At 38.0% G+C, this 21,856-nt stretch overlaps 1 protein-coding gene across 19 annotated transcripts in view; it reads left to right on the top strand.

Moving 5' to 3' along the window:
- SIPA1L1 (signal induced proliferation associated 1 like 1) overlaps positions 1–21,856 on the top strand; it is a 221,405-nt gene that overhangs the window by 153,745 nt on the left and 45,804 nt on the right. For all 19 annotated transcript variants that reach the window (XM_054826598.1, XM_054826599.1, XM_054826602.1 and 16 more), the window contains 5 exons: positions 790–920; positions 1,563–1,751; positions 9,105–9,279; positions 16,549–16,652; positions 18,886–19,043. In XM_054826598.1, the coding sequence (XP_054682573.1) occupies positions 790–920; positions 1,563–1,751; positions 9,105–9,279; positions 16,549–16,652; positions 18,886–19,043 (757 nt within the window). The remainder of the gene's footprint in view (positions 1–789; positions 921–1,562; positions 1,752–9,104; positions 9,280–16,548; positions 16,653–18,885; positions 19,044–21,856) is intronic.

The following is a 21,856-nucleotide window of genomic DNA, read 5'->3' as shown; positions in this document are numbered from 1 at the left end:
TTAAGCCATGACACGTGTATAGTTAAATGAATATAAAAATGTATCTCAAATAATCTACTGTTCAGCTAGTGAGCAATTTCCCCAGCCCTGTGTTCTCCTCTCTGCCACCTTCCCAACTAGACTCGTTTTAGACTCAACTCTTAGCACTTCAAATTTACTCTAGGCTTGTTACACATTTCGCTGTTAAATATTTGTGCTAATCACTTTGTTTCTTGTGCTTTATTCTATTTTTCCATGGTACTATGCTTTGATTTTTTTACTATGAACAAGTTTTTAACTTTTTCAGCTTCATCAGTTTTTCCACTTTTATGATTGAGTAACTTGTTTGGCTTTTTTTTGCTTTTTCCATACAAAAATAAGTAAGTTATATCCTTTGCTAAGTACAGTTGTTTACCACTCCCATTTTAACAGAGTGGCAAGTTTCCCACTTCGGTGCATTTGACTTTCTTGGTTTTATTTTTAAGGGGTGGGGGGGAAATGGTTGGACTTAGTTCAATGCGAGTGAAACAGGTTTTGATATAAGAGCCTATGTAAGAGGTGTATCCTGGTTTAGGCATGTTTAAGCAGAGATGCAATGTTGAGTTTCACTCTTCTTGTATAAATGGAGCTCATTAGAGACCTGAAGCACAAGAATTAAATCCTAGTACCACTGAAGATGTGCTCTTATTGACTCTAGCGGAGCTGGCAATTTATTTCCAATATAACAACTAAGCATGAAAATATAGTAGAAATGTAAGAAGAAAGATGGACTCTTATTTGTGTATTCTTTTTTCTTTGTTTATATGCAAGAACACTGGAACTATTTTGGGGCAGATGAGAACCTGGGTCCAGTAGCTGTGAGTATAAGAAGAGAGAAGCCAGAGGAAATCAAAGAAAATGGACCTCAGTACAACTACCGGATCATATTCAGAACCAGTGAGGTAAGCAGTTCAGGAATGATAGTAAAAGAAGCTAGAAGTGAGCAGGCAAAACCAGGTGGTGTGTGTGGAGTTGGTGTGCTTTTCAGCATCGGTAATAGATTTCTGTCTCTTCTACGTACGTATAATCCAGGAAATCTCCCAACAAAGTTACACCACGTATTTATATTGCACAGAATGCAAGTAAGTGTACTAGTGAGTTATTCCATAACATCCAATACAGGGGAGACTGTGAAGGATGTTTGGTTAGAGCTTGAGAAATTTACAGGAGCTATATTAGCTAGAAGCAAGCAAAGAGGAGGAAAATTACTTCCTCCACTTTTATATGTGGCAGTGGGTAGACCTGAGAAGTGTACTTCTACACTTTGAAATGCACTGCTAGAAATACTACTACTAATCTTTTCTAAGTATTAGTTTCCTGTAAAGCTTAAATCTGTTGAATCATTTGAAATATTCTGACTACTGTTAGCTATCATAGAGTGACATTTTGTGTATCAGTGTGTTTCACACAACATAAGTTACTTAATGTCCTCAATCTCTATTGAGAATTGAGAAAATAGTACGTTTTGCTCCACTGCTATTGCTAATCAACCTTTTCTCAGTGCATAATTCAATATATAAGCTATTTTTGTTTTCTGTGCTTAGCTTATGACATTAAGAGGCTCTGTGCTGGAAGACGCTATCCCTTCAACTGCAAAGCATTGCACAGCCAGGGGACTTCCCCTAAAAGAAGTGCTGGAGTATGTGGTTCCTGAGCTGAATATCCATTGCCTGAGGCTGGCCTTCAACACTCCAAAAGTCACAGAACAGCTTATGAAGCTGGATGAACAAGGGGTAAGTGCAGAGTTACAGAATGAGACAAATTGTCTTTAACTGTCAGATTACGGCCATGAACTGCAAAATTACCTTTTAGCTTTAAGTGATTAGAGTCAGTCTATTAAAATGCCTCATTTAAACTAAAGCTTGTCATCTGTAGGGAGAGTGATGTTGCATGTCTTTCCTCCCAAGTTTTGCAGAATATTTGGTATGTATGAAATCAAGTTTATTGCTCTTGGTCTCTTTTACAGTAAATTAAAATGGACAATTTAAAAAACTTTAGACTAAGTGATTGTTTTTCAAAGACTTTGGGGAGGAGGGAGTTCTCTTCTGGTTTTCTTACTGCTATTATAATGATAATAGAAATCTCCTATGTTACTAAATGTTTTGTAGTAATACTGTGGTGGCACAACCATTACTGGGGCGCTGCCTGTCTTTTTTTTTTTTTTTTTTTTTTTCCTTCCTCTGAAACAAACTACACAGCAAAATTTTCTAAGCTGCTGCTTCATACAAGTGCTTTTAAATTAGCTGATAGTCCTCTGGTCTCTTAAAGACGGAACCAAGGCTTGTTAGCTATATAGCTTAGACCTGGCAAAATGAAAGTCCATGAGTAGAGTACATCTTATGATTAAAAACTTCGACAGTGACATTTAACAGCTCTGAATACTGAGAATGTCTTGTTTCTCCTGGTGCTTTTTGCTTCTCATGATCAGCCTTTCCTGCACAGAATTAACATGTACATTGATATTTCTTCTTGCTGTCAGTCTCACATTGCCATCATAAAATTGAAAAAGATCTAATCGTTATCAGCCCCACAAGGAAGAGAATATAGCTATTCTAAACATATTTATAGGTGACTATCATGAAGATTTTGTCAGCCTCCTTGTGGTTTCATTATTAAAATAGACAAGATAGAGAATCCCCAAATAAATACCTACCAGAAGCAAAACTTGAGCAAAGCACTTTGTCGTCTAGTTAGTTTCAGAACTTCTTCACTAAACACGATACAAGAGGATGAAGAAATGGGTAGCTGTGGCTATTGCACTAGCATCCAGACTAGCATGAGAGTGGTTATGTGTGGTCAGCCCAAGGCAGGTGCAGCCCAGTATTGTCACTGACCATGACCAACAGTGGATGCCTGGCTAAGAATATGAGAACAGGACAAGCATGGAGTGGTACTTTCCTTGCTCCGGGTAGCCTTTTTAGGCTTTTTATAGGGCTCTCTATCCTACCCCTCTGCTTTACCAGTTTGATGAGTCCTAGTTTAGTTAGTCATTTCTCATGTAGTTGTTGTTCTGTACTTCTGATCATGCTTTTACATCTCTGGAGTTTTTCCAGTTGCCCTTGTCCTCTCACACATCTATTTTAAAACAGTGCAGTCTTGAAAATGGGGAAAAAATTTGGTTTAGTATGCTTTCTTATATCTTCCCACTCTAAGAGTTATTGGTATTTCATTTGCTTTCTGGCTACTACTGAAGACTGAAAGTATCTTTTCATGAATGCCTAAGATCCTGTTCTTGGATGTAAGTCAGAGCTCATTGCTGTAGATACAACGTTGGGCTTCTTTGTACCACACGGATCACTTCAAGCTTTACTCGTACTGAGGTTCATCTGCCATTCCTTTGCCCAGTTATCCCCCGTCATTAGTTCCTTTGGTCTTCAACTCCAATACTGTAGAGTAATAGCTCCGTAATGTTAGCAAACTTGGTTACCTTACTATTCGTCACCTCTTAACAGATTGCGAAAGTGTGTGTTGAATACTGTATGTCCAAGTTCAGATCCCTGCCTTACTCTACTGATCATTTTCATCAGCTCCTTTTTGTCTTTTAGCCGGTTACATGTCTAAGTGAGTTCCTTCTTCTGTACCCTGGCTATTCAGGGCTTTTAGGAAGAAAAAGCTTTGTTAAATGTCTCTTGGAAATTCAAGTATACTCTATATCAGCTGTATCTCCTGCATGTGCTTATTGGCTCCTGCAGAGAACACCACCGCAGTGAGCCAGCAAACACGTGAGGTTAAGGGAAGATGGGTTTACTGTATAGCCTGCTAAAAGAAGGAAGGAATCTTTAGATGCTTGTGCTGCTCAGTATAACTATTCCCTTTCACATGATAAGATCCTAATAAGTTGGAGGCCTGATTGTTTTCCTTAGGTGATTAGAGCAGTATTTCCAAATATTCATATATTCTGTGTTTATGATTTCTTACCTGAGCCTAAACCTAACCTGCCTTTCGTCCAGAATCAAGTTTGTCAAGCACTTGCAGACTCAAGGATATCCTTCAATCTCTTTCCAAAGGTTTTTTTGTTTCAGCAGTAGAGAAAATGGAATTTAATTCAACATGGCTCCATAAGCGGGCCTTTGGATTCAAAGATCAGTACCTTCCAGATATGCCCATCAAGAACCTGCAGTCTCAATAGTGTTGATAAGAAAATTTTCACAAAGAAAAGAAATAATCTATTGAAAGTTCTATTTAAAAAAAATAAATTCAAAAATTATTTCTAGTAAATACCTAATCTGAAAAGTAATTCAGCATAATTTGCTTCAGAAATTGGTTATGTCTAAAAAAAGTGAGAGATTAAATTATCCTTATTTCACATCCTGCATGTCATTGAGCTCCCACAATATGGTGTATAGTATGGTTTTTCTGTTACTACTTAAGGGCAAGTGATAGTTAAAATTGTATTATCTACATCAGAGTATTTTCTGTTTTCGTGGTAATGAAACAGTTTGACACTTCTAACAGAAAAAGATAAGCACAGTCTGTACTAATTAGAAGCTGCATTTTTTTATCAATTCCAAGCTAACAGAAAAATTTGGATAACAGCTGCTCTCCTAATTAGGTACACAGAATGTTTATCACTTCTTCTTGCTGAGTGTCGCAGTTTCATTACAGCACAAACAGGTGCCTGTTTGATATAGCAAATACGATGTTTTGTAAATTTAAGAGTTAAGAGTATAAAGTGACCTTAGCCTGACTTAGCCATTAAATTTCACCCAGTAACCCCTTAACTGAGCCACATTCACATGCAATTCATTTTAAGATATGCAGTCTTTTTTTATATTTGAGCGAGGTTTTTAAAGCAGTTGGTTGTTTTCATATTTGCAGTTCTTTCTTTGAATTTATCTGCTTTTGGCTTCCAGACTTCTGATATCTTTCTCTGCTACATCTTAAGAGTCATTTTGGTGTGAGATTTTTTTTCCAGCAAAGGTTTTTGTATGCAGTGATTAAATCGTCTGTTGGTCTTGTTTATGATAAACTAAACAGATTGCACTTTTCAAGTCTTTCACTGCAACATATTTTCTCTGAATTTCCTATCACTTCCGTGGCTGAGCTCTGTTTCTTCACTCTTTCAATATCTGCACATGCTATCCAGTGTCAGAATGGGAATATTCTTCTGACCCTGATTTTGAACTGATGTTGTATGTCAAATTGCATGTTCCTTACTTCTTAGATGGCTAGAGCCATGGTAACATCTGCTGTTTGGTACATATGGCCCACACTGCTTGTCACCTAGCTGTTCTTTTATTGGCTTTATTAAAATGCATTCATTTGAATGGTTCTGTGTTAAAAAGCAATCCAGTCATTCTGTGTGGCTGCGCTAGCTTCCTGGCTAATTACCATCTACTAATCTTTGCCTCGAATGCAGAGTTCATGGTAACGTAGGTTTACTTCCAAATATGATTTAAAAATTTGAATATCAGGGCAATTACTGATTTATTCCAGTAGAAGTTTATCTTCATGGCAGTTCCTCAGTCACAGAAATACTGTGACATGTCAGTTGGTTTTTAATATAATTCCATATTTATAATATAAACTTGCTGACTGGTTAAATCCAAGATACGCTTTCCGCTGTCTTTCACTGAATGCTAGACAAATACTTGAAGTGCACTTTTCTTACATATATAAATATGTAAATACTTTTAGATTATTAAAATGAAGCTGCTACTTCAGGAGTTTTACCACAGCAGACTTCATCCTTCAACTCCGTTTTTAGCTTTTACTTCACATTACACACTTCTAAGGACCCTAGATTTATCAAAAGGGAGTGTAGTAATAGGGAGTGCATGCCTTTCTTCCCCCAGATCCGCTTTGGTTTTGATTCAGAAATACCAGCTTGTGTTGTCCTCATGAAACTTTTTTTAAGTTCAGCAAATCTAAGAACACAGCTAGAAGGCATATACTGCTCTTTGCATAGTCCTTATTTAGTTCCCTAGGCTGACATTTTCAAAGCAATAAATGGTAGTTGTTTGTTTGCTCATGGATGCTGCGGATCCCATTTATGTTTATGCCCTCAAAAATCTTTCCTTCACCCAAAATTGAAACTTAAATAGTGTAGGTGTGCTTGGTGAGACTGGTTTTCTTTGTTCTAACTTGTTTAAGTAAAATTACTAGAAACTATTGTAATTAGCAGTGCAGCGAAGGCATTGTGGTCCCATGAAAGTCTTCCATCCATCATATTTCCCTGGGAGAGGACAGCGAGCGTGTCTGGGCAGCAAATGTGGCCTGAACGGTCCAAGACAGGACCTGCTACTGATGATAGGGAAAGTGATGGCAGTCGTTCTGGCAGGAACAGCAGCAGTGCCACCTCTCACCACCCTTCCTCTCTCCTCCCTTCCCACGTGTCAGCAGTAGCTGGTCCGGGTTCTCTGTGAAGGCACTAAGGTTTGGCTGCTGTGAGGCAATAAGCCTGCAGTGGGTGGGATCATGTAGTTTGCTAGCTAAGCAGAGATCATCGAAATGGACCCACAAACCTCGTCTAGCTCCTGTGATTCCTGAGAAAAATGTAAATCTTAATCAAACAGTCAGTGTGGAATGTTTTACACACACAAAAAAACCCCCACCAAAAAACCCCAACAACCCAAACAAAGAAAACCCAAAACCCATGGCCATCCATCTGTATCTGGATTGTTTTGAGCATTCTGTGTACTGCTAGTTTTGAATTTTTGTATTTTTGTATTTTTTTAGTGAATAGAGAGTTGAAAAAAATAAGCATAATAATAAATTGTAACATTAATTTGCATGTGCTCGGTATTTTTTTACCAGTAAATATCTTTACTTCAAGTCTGAATACTTCGGTGCCCAAAATATGCAGTCTTCATTCTTAAAGGTGAATGGTTTTGGTTGGGTCTCTAGTGTTCAAAGGGCATGTTTCCTTTATAGTTACACAGAAAGTGTTTCAAATAGTTAACAATGAAAGAAGAAGAAATAGAAACATCACTTCAAGGCACAGAATTGATTTTTTTTTTTCCCCCCCCCCGTTGCAATTTTGGAAGTTGGCCTGTGAATGTTTCTTTCATAAGAAATGGATTGAGATGAGGGCAGGCTGAGAGAGTTGGGGTTGTTCAGCCTGGAGATGAGAAGGCTCCAGGGAGACCTTGTAGCAGCCTTCCAGTACCTGAAGTGGCCTACAGGAAAGCTGGAGAGGGACTGGTTATAAAGACATGGAATGATAGGACAGCCTTAAGCTGAAAGAAGGTAGATTTAGATTTAGATGAGATATAAGGAAGAAATTCCCTACTGTGAGGGACATGAGGCACTGGAGCAGGTTGCCCAGAGAAGCTGTGGCTGCCCCCTCCCTGGAAGTGTTCAAGGCCAGGTTGGATGGGGCTTTGGGCAACCTGGTCCAGTGGAGGGTGTCCCTGCCCATGGCAGGGCAGTTGGAACTAGGTGATGTTTAGGGTCCCTTCCAGCCCAAACCATTCTATGATTTTATGCTGTGCTCGTATTTTATCATAAGAAATTTGGACAAGAAGATGCAAGTCGGGTAGTCATTGTGTCAGATGATAAAAAAAGGGACATCCTGGAGGGGAAGAAAGAAACAGCCTAGAACTGTGACTCATAACATATGCTTAACTTCTTCAATGGGAGTAATCAAGCCAGGTTGATCTTTACCCTTCTTTTTTCCCCTCCTTGTTTTCCTACTGCTAATACTTTATCCCTGTCACCATTCATCCTTGGTAGTAATAGAAGAATACAGTAAGGTTGCAGTTTTCAGAGTTCAATTTTAAAATTTGAGACAAAGCCCTCAGAAATGGTCTTACTCTTAAATTATCTCGTTGTAAATACAGTATGTTAAAATTAATGAATTTCAGTTTAATTATGTGTGTTCACATCATCCCAGCAAGTTCCAAAACCTTTTGTCTCGTGACCTGTGATAGAAGCTTTGCGAGCAAATCACAGTAAATTCAGATGACTTTGGTCCCAGTGCCCTTGCAAATAACTATTTTCACTTCCCGCTAGCCCAAACTTGTAAATCTCATGCAGATTCAATGGATTATTCTTGTGATTTTGCTCTGGCAGATCTGCTTGGTATTTATTTAAAATGGAGCCTCTGCAGAAATTCATGTGTGGGAGGAAAGATTGTTTAGCCTGCAATAAGTGTGCGTTTTTACTAGATGAATTCCATGCATAAACTCCAAGGCGCTCCTTTGCACTCTGCTGGTCAAAGTTCCTGCCTGTGAAATTGGTTTTGGAGACAGTAGTAAATGGCTGTGGGTGCTGCTTTCTTCCCTTCTTGAACTTCTGTTTCGTAGTCCAGATGTAAAGGGCACAGATGTGGTCCCTTTTGTGTGTGCATCAATTTGGAATTGGTGGGAACAGTTTGCTTTGTAGAATCACAATTACAGTTGGGTAAAAAAATTACTTTATTCACATCTTTGGTTTCTGCTGTATCAAGAACGTCAAACACCAAATTAGAGGAAAAATGGAAGTAAAAAGCACAAATATATTTGAAGGTCTACGATAGTAAATAGTATCTTTAAAGTATTACCGGCATTTCTCAATTTAGCCATTTTCTTTGTTACTGCATTTTTAAGTCAGAGAGAAAGCCAACTGAATGCCATGGACTCTTTCAATGTTGTGAACAGGTCAGTGCACTAATAGGTGAATAATTTTTATCTTCTCTTTGAGGTGAGGGAATGTTAATTTTGTCACTTACTGTAGAAATGAGTATGTGCTGTGCCCTGCCCTTTTGCATGGAAGGTTTAGCGTAGGATAGTAACCATGGGACCAGCCTAAGAGTGACAGTCAAGTTCCTGGCGTATCTCAGCTAACGCTTTCCCTGTGGCTCAATGTAAGGCATTCACCATTTGCAAGCTGCAGTGTTGTCCTCCTGAAAGTAAGGAACATTAATGTTTGTTTTACTTGAGAAAGCGTTTTGACATCTTCAGATGAAGTATGCCATCATTGAGGCAATTATGGTGGAAAACAATGAGAGTATTTGGAACTAGACTTAACATTTGAAATTAGACTGATAATTAGGTATTTTTTCCTTATGAATTATGGGTTTAATAAAAAATGTGAAGTGAATTCAATAAATAAGTTGCTGCACCACTTGCTATGCATATATGATTTTCATCTTTTTCCCTCTGCAGTTAAGTTACCAACTTAAGGTGGGTATCATGTACTGCAAAGCCGGGCAAAGCACAGAAGAAGAAATGTATAATAATGAATCAGCAGGTCCAGCCTTTGAAGAGTTTCTTCAGCTCTTGGGAGAAAGAGTTCGACTCAAGGGATTTGAAAAGTATCGTGCTCAACTGGATACAAAGAGTAAGGCTTTTTCTTTTTTCCCCTCAAGTGAACAAAATACATCATATGGTTGCTAACTGACTTTTTGTAGAGTTCTTAAAAATAACCTCTTTGCTATAGGAAGACAGTTGCTTGATATTAGAAGTGAAAGCAGAGCAAGTATGTAATTTGACCCATACCCACATATTCTTTCAACTGTTACAATTATTGGATTTTTGTACCAATTTGGTATGAGATTATCACCAAAGCTGCAACAAGAAACCAGTAACTATGAAACCGTTATCAGCATTGCAAATCTATCATCAGTGTGTTGTCTAAAGAGTAATCAATGCAGTTGGTATGTCATAATTTTTTTTAATGATGTGCTAATAAACTGTCACTAAAAAGATTTTGGGAACCCATCTATGTAACTCCATCTTGCCAAGTTGATCTATTGCTTTTCTGCTGTGTCTGTTGCATGTAGTTTTTCTTTAGGCAGTTTTGTCTTACTCCTGCTATCAAATATATACTTCCCTCTGTGATTTTTTTTTTCTTTTGAGTTATGGAGATTAAACTGGTTTTGGCAGTTATATTATCAGCTTTAACTGTAAAACGTATTGCAACAAAAATGCAGTGGAAAGATGATCTTGGGTGACAGTATCTGTACAAGAAATCCCTACTTTCGGAATCAAGCTTGTGAAATACCTGTTTATCAGCTAGTGCATGCTATATTCAATTTGTAAATCTTCTTAAAAATACTCGGAAATTTTGGCCCGTCTTCTTTGAGTATTGGAACTAACCAGTTCCTATGGAAATCTTTTGTTATTTTGCCCATGTGCAGCAAAGGAAATTAAATAAGGAGTCGATTCATGAAAGCTGAAAAGCATTCATCAACTTCAGCAAAAACGATGCTCTTGTCATGTGTCTGCTATCACAAATACAGTAACTTGGAGCACTAAAGCACAGCACCATTCTACCTTGTGTCCTTCTTACAGGGATCACCATCTCCTCGGGCTGTTCTTGACCAGCCTAATCATCACTCTTCAGAGAGTTATAAAACTTCCTGTGGTTTTAAATCTAAATTGATACCTATTTTGCACACTTTTACCATTGAGCCAGCTTTAGTTGCAGTACTTATTTACTCTGTTGTATTTACTCCCTTGAGTGTATTTGCACATTGCAGTTGTGTCTCCTTTATGCTTTTGTGAAGTTACCATTAATAAGCCAAGTCTCTCTTATTAGTATGGAAACATGGATTTCTCTGCTCCCCGCCCCATGCAATATTACCTGGTAACCTTCCTATGCACTTGTCCAAGTTTGAATTCAGTCTCTTTAATTTTAGTGACTAGGACTATATATATACACGATTCCAGATGAGATTCAGGCAGTTTCTCGCTGTAATATATCCTTGCCTTTACTGGAAATGTATTATACAATAATATGCAGGCTGGGTTTTCCTTTTCTTCAGCTTCAAAGTGTTATCAGTTATAAAAATAAGTTAGGTCAAAAATCAAGTGTGTATGGAAAACAGAGAAAATATTTGTTATTTCATAGCTTCTGGTTTTATATTGTGACCTCCTTGTTACTTTCAGTAGTTAAAGTAAAATCCACTTTTCCCTTTCTTCTGGTTTAGTTATTTAAGACATCTGGGGAAAAACCCCTTTTTTGGTGTCAGTCCGCACACACTGGTTTCTAGTACATGTAAATGCTGTATGATTAAGAGTTGATTCATCTGCTTAGATATACCCATGAAAGCTGTAACTGTCTTAAGTACTTGTTTGAAATTTTCTTCTGAACAGCAGAATTTTCCAGTAATACTTGAGTTCCTTCTTGTTGCTTCTGACTCAGGGAAAGAATTTTGTCAGGTTTTGATTATGTACTCAATCTAGCACCTGTTAAATGGACATGTATGGAAACTTTTAATTGACTGAATCTCTCCTGGTTTTAAGAGTGGTGGTCTTGTAATGAAGATTTTTCTCCTCCGCGTTAAGAATTGAAATGTCTTTTTCACGTTGCCCAGTAGACCTACCAGCTCCATTCTGTATCTAAAAATGCAAAAATTGAGAGGCCTTACATGAACAGCTCACCGTGATCAGAGAGGAAGGGGGATGCTCTGAGTGGAAACTGCTGCTTTCATGAGGGATTTCCTACATTTTCTTTCAGTCAGGGTTTACAACCTCACGTGCATGGGACCTCATCAGCTAGAACTGCTTAGGAACTCCTGAGTTGTCCAAAATGTTTCGGGTTATGTAGTCTGCAGGATCACTGAGGAAAGACATCATTACACTGCTCATTAAGAACATCAGTTCAGGTTTAGACAGCAGCAAATGTGAACAATAGCAACAAACTTTTGTAACCAAACTTGATAATGCTATGTTTTCCTTTCTGCTAGTATGCAAAGCACAGACTGGAAATGATAGAAGAGAAGGTGGTGTTTTGGGGGTGCAACGCTAAGCTCTTTGGGTAGCTACCTTTGGAAACCCTTATTGCATATTCTGCATAGAAAATGGCAAAACCTCCAACCCAAAAACTACCTCGTGGTAGGCAAAATGTTAAAGACCAGAGATGGTCACAAGAGGTGCATCTGAGGGATGGAGAATAATGTGAACAGGAGAATACAGACAGGCAGTACATCTTTGATAGCTTCCCTAAATAACCAATCAGTCTTTTCTGCCTTGGTCTCAACATAAAGGCCCACAAACGAGGAGGTTGTGGTTTTTACTGTGACTTGGGTTTATGGGGTTTTGTTGAAACAGCTAGGCCTACAGGTAGGAAGTGAGCTTCTTCCTTCTCCAGCTCTGTGCTCCTCTGTTGCTAGAGGTCACTGGCATGAAATAGTTCTTGCCGTCTCATTACTCAGGAAATTTTCCTGCATAAAAATTCTGTTTAATGTCAGCACAGTCGATTGCAAAGATGCTCTTAAAAACAAATGTCTGTTCATTAACTTGCAAGAAAGGTCAGAGCTGTGTTGGCTACTTTGCTAGTTCCTATACCTTTGACAATACTTTGCAACCTATGAAAAGCAGATGCGTGATGTAAGACATGGTGAAAGATTTTCTCAGCGTGGAGGGAAGCTGATTTGTACATGTACTGTGGAAATTTTCAGAAGATGTTTTTAACTTATGCAAATTTGGAAAAGTGAAGTTGCTCTAGCAAAAGGCAGTTTCAGAGCAGTTGTTCTTAGAAATTTTTAGAATTAGGGGCCTAATTGGTAAGTATCCATAACGGAGCCAATTTTTAAAAGGAGGAATCTCATGCATCCTATTAACTGAAAGGCTATTGAAGTGTATTGGCTCCTCCAAGGGCTTTAGCTTTGGATCTCTGCCAGTGCCACTGTGGAAAAGGCTGCTACTTTTAAAGTTTTGTTTGTATGTTTTTCGAATTACCAGAGGGGAAGCAGTCTATCTCCTGGCAGCCTGCAGACTTTGGATAGGAAATAGAGCTTGAAAATGTCATATAACCCATGGTTGCCAGGAGGTTTACGGGAATCACTTTAAAGTAATAAACATCACAGTAATCTTTCAAATTATAACTTCATTCATTTTACTTTATTTTCTAGTTGTGATACATGCCTTATTTCCTTCCTCCTCACTTAGTCTTATTTCTCAATAAATTGGTAAATGGAATCAGGTGGCTAATGCTAGGCCTGGCAACCTGGCGTCCGTGTCCAGCAGAGCGGTTGGTGCAGGAAATGGAGGAGATTGATTCATGTGAGTTGTAGGAGTTTATGAATTACCTATTTGATGAGATTAGCTAATAATGGTAGGTTTCTGTATGAGATGTTTATGCTGCATGACTTTTTGGTTAAGACATGAGGAGAATATAAAACCAGCACAGAAGATATTAAATAGATTAAACTAGGGAATGAATGGACTTCAAATTGACATTTCATTTAGGGGTTGTCGGTGAACCCAATTTTTCTAATGAAATAATGCAGATTACCTTCTTAACTTGTACTGTTTAACATCTTTTCAACCAGTGTTGGGTCTGAGACATTCACTGGGAGACTAATTGCCAAAGAAGGTCGGAGGTTCCTCCATTGCTTAAGAAGCAGAAATGGGGATGGGGGGAAGTCCATCTGCATTTCTCTGTGTGTGTGTTACACATATACTTTTGTATGTTACAAGATAAAGGATTCTGTCCTCAGAAATAAGGTCTGAAAACAATTTGGATATTACAGAAGTGGAACGTGAGTGCTTGGTGTATCCTTGTGTATAGCAGAAAGGAGAGCAGGTTTGATAGTTGTTGAATTTGGGCCAAAAACCAGGAAAAACTAGAAATAAGGCTGGGATTTTTAACAGCAAAGGTAGATGGGAACATTAAGCTCTGAAACTTCTTGTGCCTTTCATTGTGAGCACTGCTGCAGTTTGTAGCAATGGCTGTTTTTTCTCCTGCCTCATCAGTATCATTTATTTTTTGTTTTCCTACAATTCCTTGCAACATATTTTCCTTTAAATCACCGAATTAGATTTTCTACTCTTGTGGGTTTTATACAGTTTTCTTGTGCAGAGGTTTTAAAAGCTGCTATAGAAGCAGGCTGACAAAGTCCTGTGGCTTCAGTGAGGTGAATTTATCAGCAGAATGCTGTTGGTGTCAGTCACAGTTTTGAGCACTTGTCGATGTTGGAAAAAACATGTAAATGGGATTCTGTTAAGACAGTCCTTGTGAAGATAGCTGAGAAACATTGGAAGGACAGAAGAATAAGGTGGATTTTTAAAGGTGAATAACAATGGAAGGAAAAGAAGATCAGATAAGTCCTCAGCTAAGTAACCAAATCCAGTAATGGGAGAAGACTGAGAAGGCAGCATCAATAGGTATGCCATAAATTGATGGCAGGAGGGGATGTCTTCAGTGTAAAAAGGTGCTAATGAATTTGTAGATCCCTCAGGCCTCTGTTAAATACAAGGAAATCAAAGTGGATTGCAGTGCTGGCTTACAGTTCTGACCTTGAAATGATGGATACTATTCCAGCATGCAGTCTTGGATTTTACTGCAATGGCAGTGATTTGATTTAAAGCAAACACCTGTAATTATTGTGTTGTGCTTCAGAAGAAGTATTCTGGGCTTGTAAGGAAGAAGAGATCTGAATGGTCAGAAAGATGCACAGTCTGCAGTGGATATGGACTTCTGTTTGTAGTTGGATTTGAATAACAGGTATTTAAGCTGTGAAATACTTGGAAATAATTGGACTCATTAAACATGTCATTTGGATTGTAGCCTCATTACTTAGTTAGCAGAACTAATGCTGTTCTGAGAAAGAACCCTTTTCTGCCTGAAATGAAGTTCATCCAGGAAAGTTGAAAGTTTTGGCTTAAATGGTAGTGTTCTAGCATATTATTTGTCAGAATTGCTTTAGTCTTTTCCTCTCTCCCCTCCCCTTTTGGGTCCCTTCTCCTCTTTTGGGACCTGCCTTCCCCTGTCTGTTGTCTTACCTGCTTCCTTTTCTTTTTGCACCTCCTCCCCCTTTCCAGTTCTTTGTAATACTTTTGTATGTTCTGTTGATGAAAGATGATGTACAAATTAGCATATTTACAGTCAGACAAAAAAAAAACCAGTCAGGAGTTTCATTGTTTAGGTGACTTTCAGGTGCATCTGTCTCCTTCAGTGTGCAGAAAATAGAGGCTGCTGCAAACTGAGTGCAAGATGAAATGATTCCACTTCAGCTGTTGTGCTGTTTGTAATTAGCATTAAAAAGAAAATATTTAGCAGGTAGCTAGTTTTTTGTGGTGGCAATGTTGAGTGCTGGAAGAGAGAGCCCAATCTCTTTGAAACATTGACTGAGACTTTTTTTTTATATATATATAAGATTCTAGGAATCTTTTTTTTTATATTCCCATTTTATTCTATATAGATGATTTGAAAATGCAAAATCCCTATGCAGCTATAATGTAGAAAATTTTCAATTTCATTTTATGGATGATGTTGCGGGTTTTCATTTACAGCAAAGCTACCTTTATTTTATTATTCCAAATTTGACAGAAAACGAAAACTTCTTGTCAAAGCTTATATCCAAAATCTAGGTAAATAAACTGTGGATTTATGGTATTGTAAATGCCTCACAAATTTCAGAGCTGTTATCTCCTTAGTAACATGATCTCTCTGCTAATAAAAAATGCCAAGGTGTAGTATTTAACAGCTTTTTAAAATACATTGCTATAAATAGCTGGGATTATATAATATAGTAGCATGTTTATATAACTTTAAAAAAAACCACGATGCTTTTTTCCATATATAAATATAGCTATAAAATTCTGTTTGAAAATGGGCTTTTTGCACTGTGGACAGCAGTTATATTTAATAGAATATATTCACTAGTTCAAATTTAAATATGTTACTACTTAAATTAATGCAACATTTTTCAAGGTCTCTTTTTTTTTTTGAGAAAGAAAAAGTAAAAAACAGAAGTTCCCAGTTTGTCTGTAGTCAAGTGTTGTCTTCAACCAACACTTTGTAAACTTTAATAATATCCCCTCTTCTTTTTTTCTTTCTAAACTTCATAATCCTAGTTTTTATCATTTTCTCTCCACATGGAAGTCTCTCCATCCACGTATAATTATTTTTGTGGCCTGTTTCTGGATCCCTTCTCTTTCTTCTATAACTTTTAAAATAGGGTGGCCAGAACCCAAAACAGGTGAGAGTACCTTTGATTAATATACCAGCATCGTAATGTCATTGTTGTGGGCTTTTTCCATCATCAGCTGTAAGCATGCTGACATCCTATTTGGGTTTTTGACTGCTCCTTTCCATAAAGCACCTGTTTTAGTGAAGGTTTTATCTGACTTCATTACAGTTAATTTAGAGTCGTGATACCTATGTTTATGAAAACTCATTCTTTTCTTTCATATATTGTGGATTATATGTCCATCGATATTTCATTATGCATGAAATCATGGTATTCATTCACAGTATCTCTCCACCTTCCTTTCTGAAGTCCTCTTCACCTTCCTTACAGCTCAGTTTCGTTCTGATTAGCCTGAGATATTGGGTGGTGTCTGAAAATTACGTCAGACTGTTACCACTTTTCATGCTTACATAGGCTTTCTTCAGGGTGTTCTGGTATAAATTCCCTATTCCTAAAAGTCCTTCATTGGGAAAAGTATGCAAAATTATACATGCCATCTATATGTGTCATTTACTTTGGCAGGTGGATAAAGTCTAGGTAAGTTTTTACTTGCTGACATTTCAGCTAGGATCAAGGATGAGTAGGAATTCTTGTCTTGCCTGATGATTTTCTTTGATAATAATGAAACTTTGTTTTTAAACTTTTTTTAAAATAATGCTTTTATTTTCTCCTTTTTTCTTTAACTGAAGCTGATTCAACAGGTACTCACTCTCTATACACAACATACAAGGACTATGAAATTATGTTCCATGTTTCTACTATGTTGCCATATACTCCAAACAACAAGCAGCAGGTAAGACGGACCATGCCTATTTAGAATTAATTTTTCCTCCATCTCAAAAGTAGCTGAGCTATTGAATATTCATGATGACTTTTATTGTTACTAGCAAAGAAGAGTCAAAAGTATCAACAGTAAAACTGGCCATCTCTGTGTCAGGCAGATGAGCAAAGCAGATCATTGTAGGTACATCATAGGTAGATTTTTCTCCATAGGACTGTTTTCTATTATGCATTATTTACTGAAATTTGGATGTAAATATACCAGAATGTCAGTAGCACATCTGTGTTACATAAATGAAAGTTCATATCTTCTGTCAAAAGGACCATAGCATACTTGACATGACTTTCAACCTTCTGCAGCAAAGTCCATTGCACTTTGAGGATTGCATTCAGCAAATTGTAATAAGCACAGAACCAGAGGTGACGAGTGGGTGGTCCAGCGCGCTACACAAGATGACATGAGACAAAATCCTTTTTTTTGTTTGTTTTAAATTTTTTTTTATTACATTGAAGAGCTATGTAGGCTGACCTGCTTTGTTACTCTGAAGTACCTGGTGTTGTTAAATACTAGGCAATCTTGTTGTGTGCAATGTGTATGCGTTTTACTCTAGAAACGATGTTATTTTGTGTTGCTGCAAATAGAACAAAAATTTCCTTTAACGGTAAAAGATAACACAGCATTTTTTAGTTTGCTTTTGTACACCAGATGTTATACTACTTCGTAGTTTATCTTTTTCCTTTACTGTAGTCTTGGATTTACTGATCAGAAGCCTGTCAGAAAATTATTATAGTGTGTTTTAAGGGCAATGACAACTAATTTCAACTTGAAGTAGGACCTACTCCTGGCTTGTAAAAAATGTGTGAAGTGGGGAATGCTCTCCAGCTTCCGTGTTGTGGTGGGTTGACCCTGTCTGGAGGCCAGGTGCCCACCAGAGCCGCTCTCTCACTCCCCTCATTCACTAAACAGGGGAGAAAAGGCATAACGAAATGCTTGTGGGTCGAGATAAGGACAGGGAGAGATCACTCACTAATTGTTGTCACGAGCAAAACAGACCAAACTTAGAGAGGGAATTCGTCTGATTTATTACTAGGCAAAACAGAGGAATGAGAAAATAAAATCAACTCTTAAAACACCTCCCCCCACCCCTCCCATCTTCCCGGGCTCAACTTCACTCCCGGCTTCAACCTTCCCCCCCTCAGCGGCACAGGGGGACGGGGAATGGGGGTTACGGTCAGTTCATCGCATGTTGTTTCTGCCACTTCTTCCTCCTCAGGGGGAGGACTCCTCTCATCGTTCCCCTGCTCCAGCATGGAGTCCCTCTCACGGGGTGCAGACCTTCAGGAGCAAACTGCTCCAGTGTGGGGTCCCCCACGGGGTCACAAGTCCTGCCAGCAAACCTGCCCTGGCGTGGGCTCCCCTCTTCACGGGTCCACTGGTCCGGCCAGGAACTTGCTCCAGCGTGGGCTTCCCACGGGCCGCAGCCTCCTTCAGGTGTCTCCACCTGCTCCGGCGTGGGGTCCTCCACGGGCTGCAGGTGGAATCTCTACACCCCCTCATCCTTCCTCCATGGGCTGCAGGGGGACAGCCTGCTTCACCATGGTCTTCTCCATGGGCTGCAGGGGGATCTCTGCTCCAGTGCCTGGAGCTCCTCCTCCCCCTCCTTCTGCGCTGACCTTGGTGTCTGCAGAGTTTCTTACATCTTCTCACTCCTCTCTCTGGCTGCAAAAGCTCTCTCTAACTTGTTTTTTTTCTTCTTAAATATGTTATCACAGAGGCGCTGATTGGCTTGGCCTTGGCCAGCGGCGGGCCCGTCTTAGAGCCGGCTGGCATTGGCTCTGTCAGACACAGGGGGAGCTTCTAGCAGCTTCTCACAGAAGCCACCCCTGTAGCCCCCCCCTGCCACCAAAACCTTGCCATGCAAACCCAACACACATGTATCACTGATTACTCTAATACTAGCAGGTTTTTGTTGTTTTTCCTCATTGTTTAGCTTAAAATTTTCCCTAACAAGATAATCTCCTATGAAATTGTTATGAAAATGACCATGCCTGAAATTTATTAGATTAAGAACTAACATTCTGGTACTTGTGATATAAATTCTCAGTTGCTTCAGTTTTCAGCTTGAAGTATCATTTGGATTAAAAAAAAAAAAGTTGAACAATAGTAATTTCTAATAATGAGAAATAAATAATTGAAGATCTTGAAAAGGCTGTGTTTTAACCTATGCATCTTTCTTTTGTTAAAGCTTCTGAGAAAACGACATATTGGAAATGATATTGTGACAATAGTTTTCCAGGAGCCTGGAGCACAACCATTCAGCCCAAAGAACATTCGATCCCACTTCCAGCACGTCTTTGTCATTGTAAGAGTGCACGGTCCCTGTACTGACAGCGTTTGTTACAGGTAGCTATCAGCAGTTTCACTGAAAACACGGAATTTGAGCACAAAGAGAGGTTTCATTCCTCTTTTAAATTCTCTCAATGGAGAAACATGATGAAGGATAGAGGTCAAGGAGATTTGGGGTCATGTGAATGTAGACCACTTTTTAAAAAAGTAAATAGATGCACATGAGTATGTAAAGGAAACACCCAATGAGGAAATTAATGCTCTCAGTATGTGTGTGCACACACACATATATGTATATATCATCAGGCATTTGGGAATGATTTTAAAATTCCATTCTCACTTCCTTTTTATTCTCTTCATTAAGATTATGCTAGAAGAGTATTTCTATTTTGGATCTTACGAAGTCACTTTTTGTTTGGGTAATTTGGACATCTAAGTTTCTGTTCCGTTTTTTGAAATTAAGACAGTGAAAAAGTGTGACTAACCTTTCAAAAAGAAGCTAAGCCCTCTGAAATACTTCGTCTGAAATATCTTCACTTCTTATTTCAGTCCAACAAAGAAATTCCAGAGCATTATGCAGCAAAAAATCTTAGTGCGACCTTAAAGACAATATGATTAAAATAGAAAATGGTAATTGATAATAACATATAATAAAGAATTGCAAGATGATAGTCCTATTTAGCATAAATTTGTTAACTAAATTGAAAGCATATAGAAATTATGTTTTTGAGTTAAACTTCTTTTTACGATCAAAAAAACTTTTTACCTGTGTTATATTCTGAACTCTTAATGTTTTTTTATTTTTAAATGTTGACTGATCTCAGCAAACTTTTCTAAAACTTCTTTATATGAAATATGAAGTGTCAGAATAATGGCTTTAGAGTAGTTATCCTGAAATGAGGTAGTCCTAGGTGAACATTTGTAATTCAGTAAAGACAAGTTAAGTGTGTTTCATTCAGTCAAATGCTTATTTAGAGAAAGAGCTAAGACTGCAGTGTCTGAGATGGTATATTCATGTTTTTCAAGTAAGTATGAGGGAAAAGCCTTTAAACCTTACTATAAGTTTTCATAAAGCTCACACAGCACTTCTGGAACTGATGCTGGACTTTGTACATGTATTAAATTCTCCTGGAGTAGGCATGTTTGTGTTAATACTCATTTTAAGGCAGCTTATTGACAAATTTTACTGCTACCTAGTTTATGTGGACATAACTTGTTCTTAAACTTTTAGGCATATATTTCAGCTCTTATTCTGTACAGAAACTGATTCTGAAGTAAAGGGAAAGTAGGAAATACATGCACGAGGGCTACAGATGTATTTTCCATTTGAATTGGGTTTTACAGAGAGAGAAATACCTGCTTTTTGTTATTATTTTAAATAATATGACTGCATATTTTCAATTTCTTTTAAAAGGCATGGGAAAGATTTATACTTGTGATACTGTAATAAATTTAAATGTCTCAGAGTTCTATTTCTGGCCTTCAGACTTTTGAATTGCTCTCATTTTTCAAGTGTTCACAACTACAAGGACTGGAACCTTACTGGTTACTATTAGTGAATAAAATTTGAGAATTTGAGCTTTAGTGATGCTACAGGCTTAAATTTTAAGGGGAGAGGGAGCAGGTAGGGAAAAATTGAGAGTGTCAGTGTTCATTTTGATAGAGGAGATTGCCAGCGCACTGTATGTTCTCCGTACTGTCTTTAAGATAAGTCTTCTCTTTTTTTGTCCTCTCAGTGCAAACACTTGATTTAAATTTATAGAATTCCATTATGAAAAGTTTTTCTAGGAAACTTTTCAAAGTAAGTTTGACCTCTTTTCACTGAATTATTTGGAACAGTTTCATAGATTCATAATTCTAGACAAAACAGGAAGCCGTATAGCATAAAAATGTACTGGAATTTATATTAAAAACTACACAAAAGGAATAAAATCAAGCACTGTCTTGGCCAGTGACTTTCCCTCCCAAGTAAGATAAACAGTATTTCAAAAGTCTGGCTTCTCTGTCGGCACCGTTCACTTTTTAAAACTTCTCTAGCATATGTTAAAGATTAAATTCTTATCCTTGTGATTCATGATATTGAAAACCTAATCAAACAAATTGTCACTGGTAGTTTTTCATTATGTTAGTAAATGTCTTTAATGCTGAGGCTTCTACCTCTTAATAACAGACCCTTTATGACCACTGAAGATGATCAAGAGTCAGATGGCTGCATCATGAGCACCTCCTGTTGCATTCTTTTAGATATATTGGCATACATTTGAAGGAAACATGACAGCCAATGACATCTTTCAGCATCAGTTCCCAGAAAATATAATTTAAAAAAACAAAACAAAAACAAATGAACCAACCAATCAAAACTTTCACCACCCAAAATGAGAAGATATGGTTAAAGATTGGGTGACCCTATGTGCTCTCCACCCCATCCCACCCCCCCCCAAAGCTTTACTAGTGTTTCTGCAGTCTCAGTTATTGATTTGTGGGGGGAGGAATTCTCTGATTAATTTTAAGGATTCAGATACATTAGAACAAAGTGTAAGAATAATACCAGCCAATCTTCCAAATGGACTACCCCATGTGTTTCTAGTGTGTTCAAGTTTCATCCTATTTTTTCTTTATAGAACTCTGTTACCACAATATTTTGGCCAAAATTAGTTAATGCTTTTTCAGATCTAGTTATAGATACATGGTAAATCATATTCAAACCGTTGGAGCACTTCTTGTCACAAAACTGTTGAAGTACAGTTGTCAGTCTTTTCTTAGGACAGACTGCCAAGTGAATGATACTGGACTGGAATGGCAAATCTTCAGTGATGCCAAACAATTCTCATCTGCTCTGTATCAAAAGAGAATTGAGCAGGGAGAATAGT

The sequence above is a fragment of the Grus americana genome, chromosome 5 (genome assembly GCF_028858705.1).
Source record: "Grus americana isolate bGruAme1 chromosome 5, bGruAme1.mat, whole genome shotgun sequence".
Lineage (NCBI taxonomy): Eukaryota > Metazoa > Chordata > Aves > Gruiformes > Gruidae > Grus > Grus americana.
The sequence above is the reverse complement of the archived record's forward strand: the minus strand, read 5'-3'. Positions and strand labels throughout refer to the sequence as shown.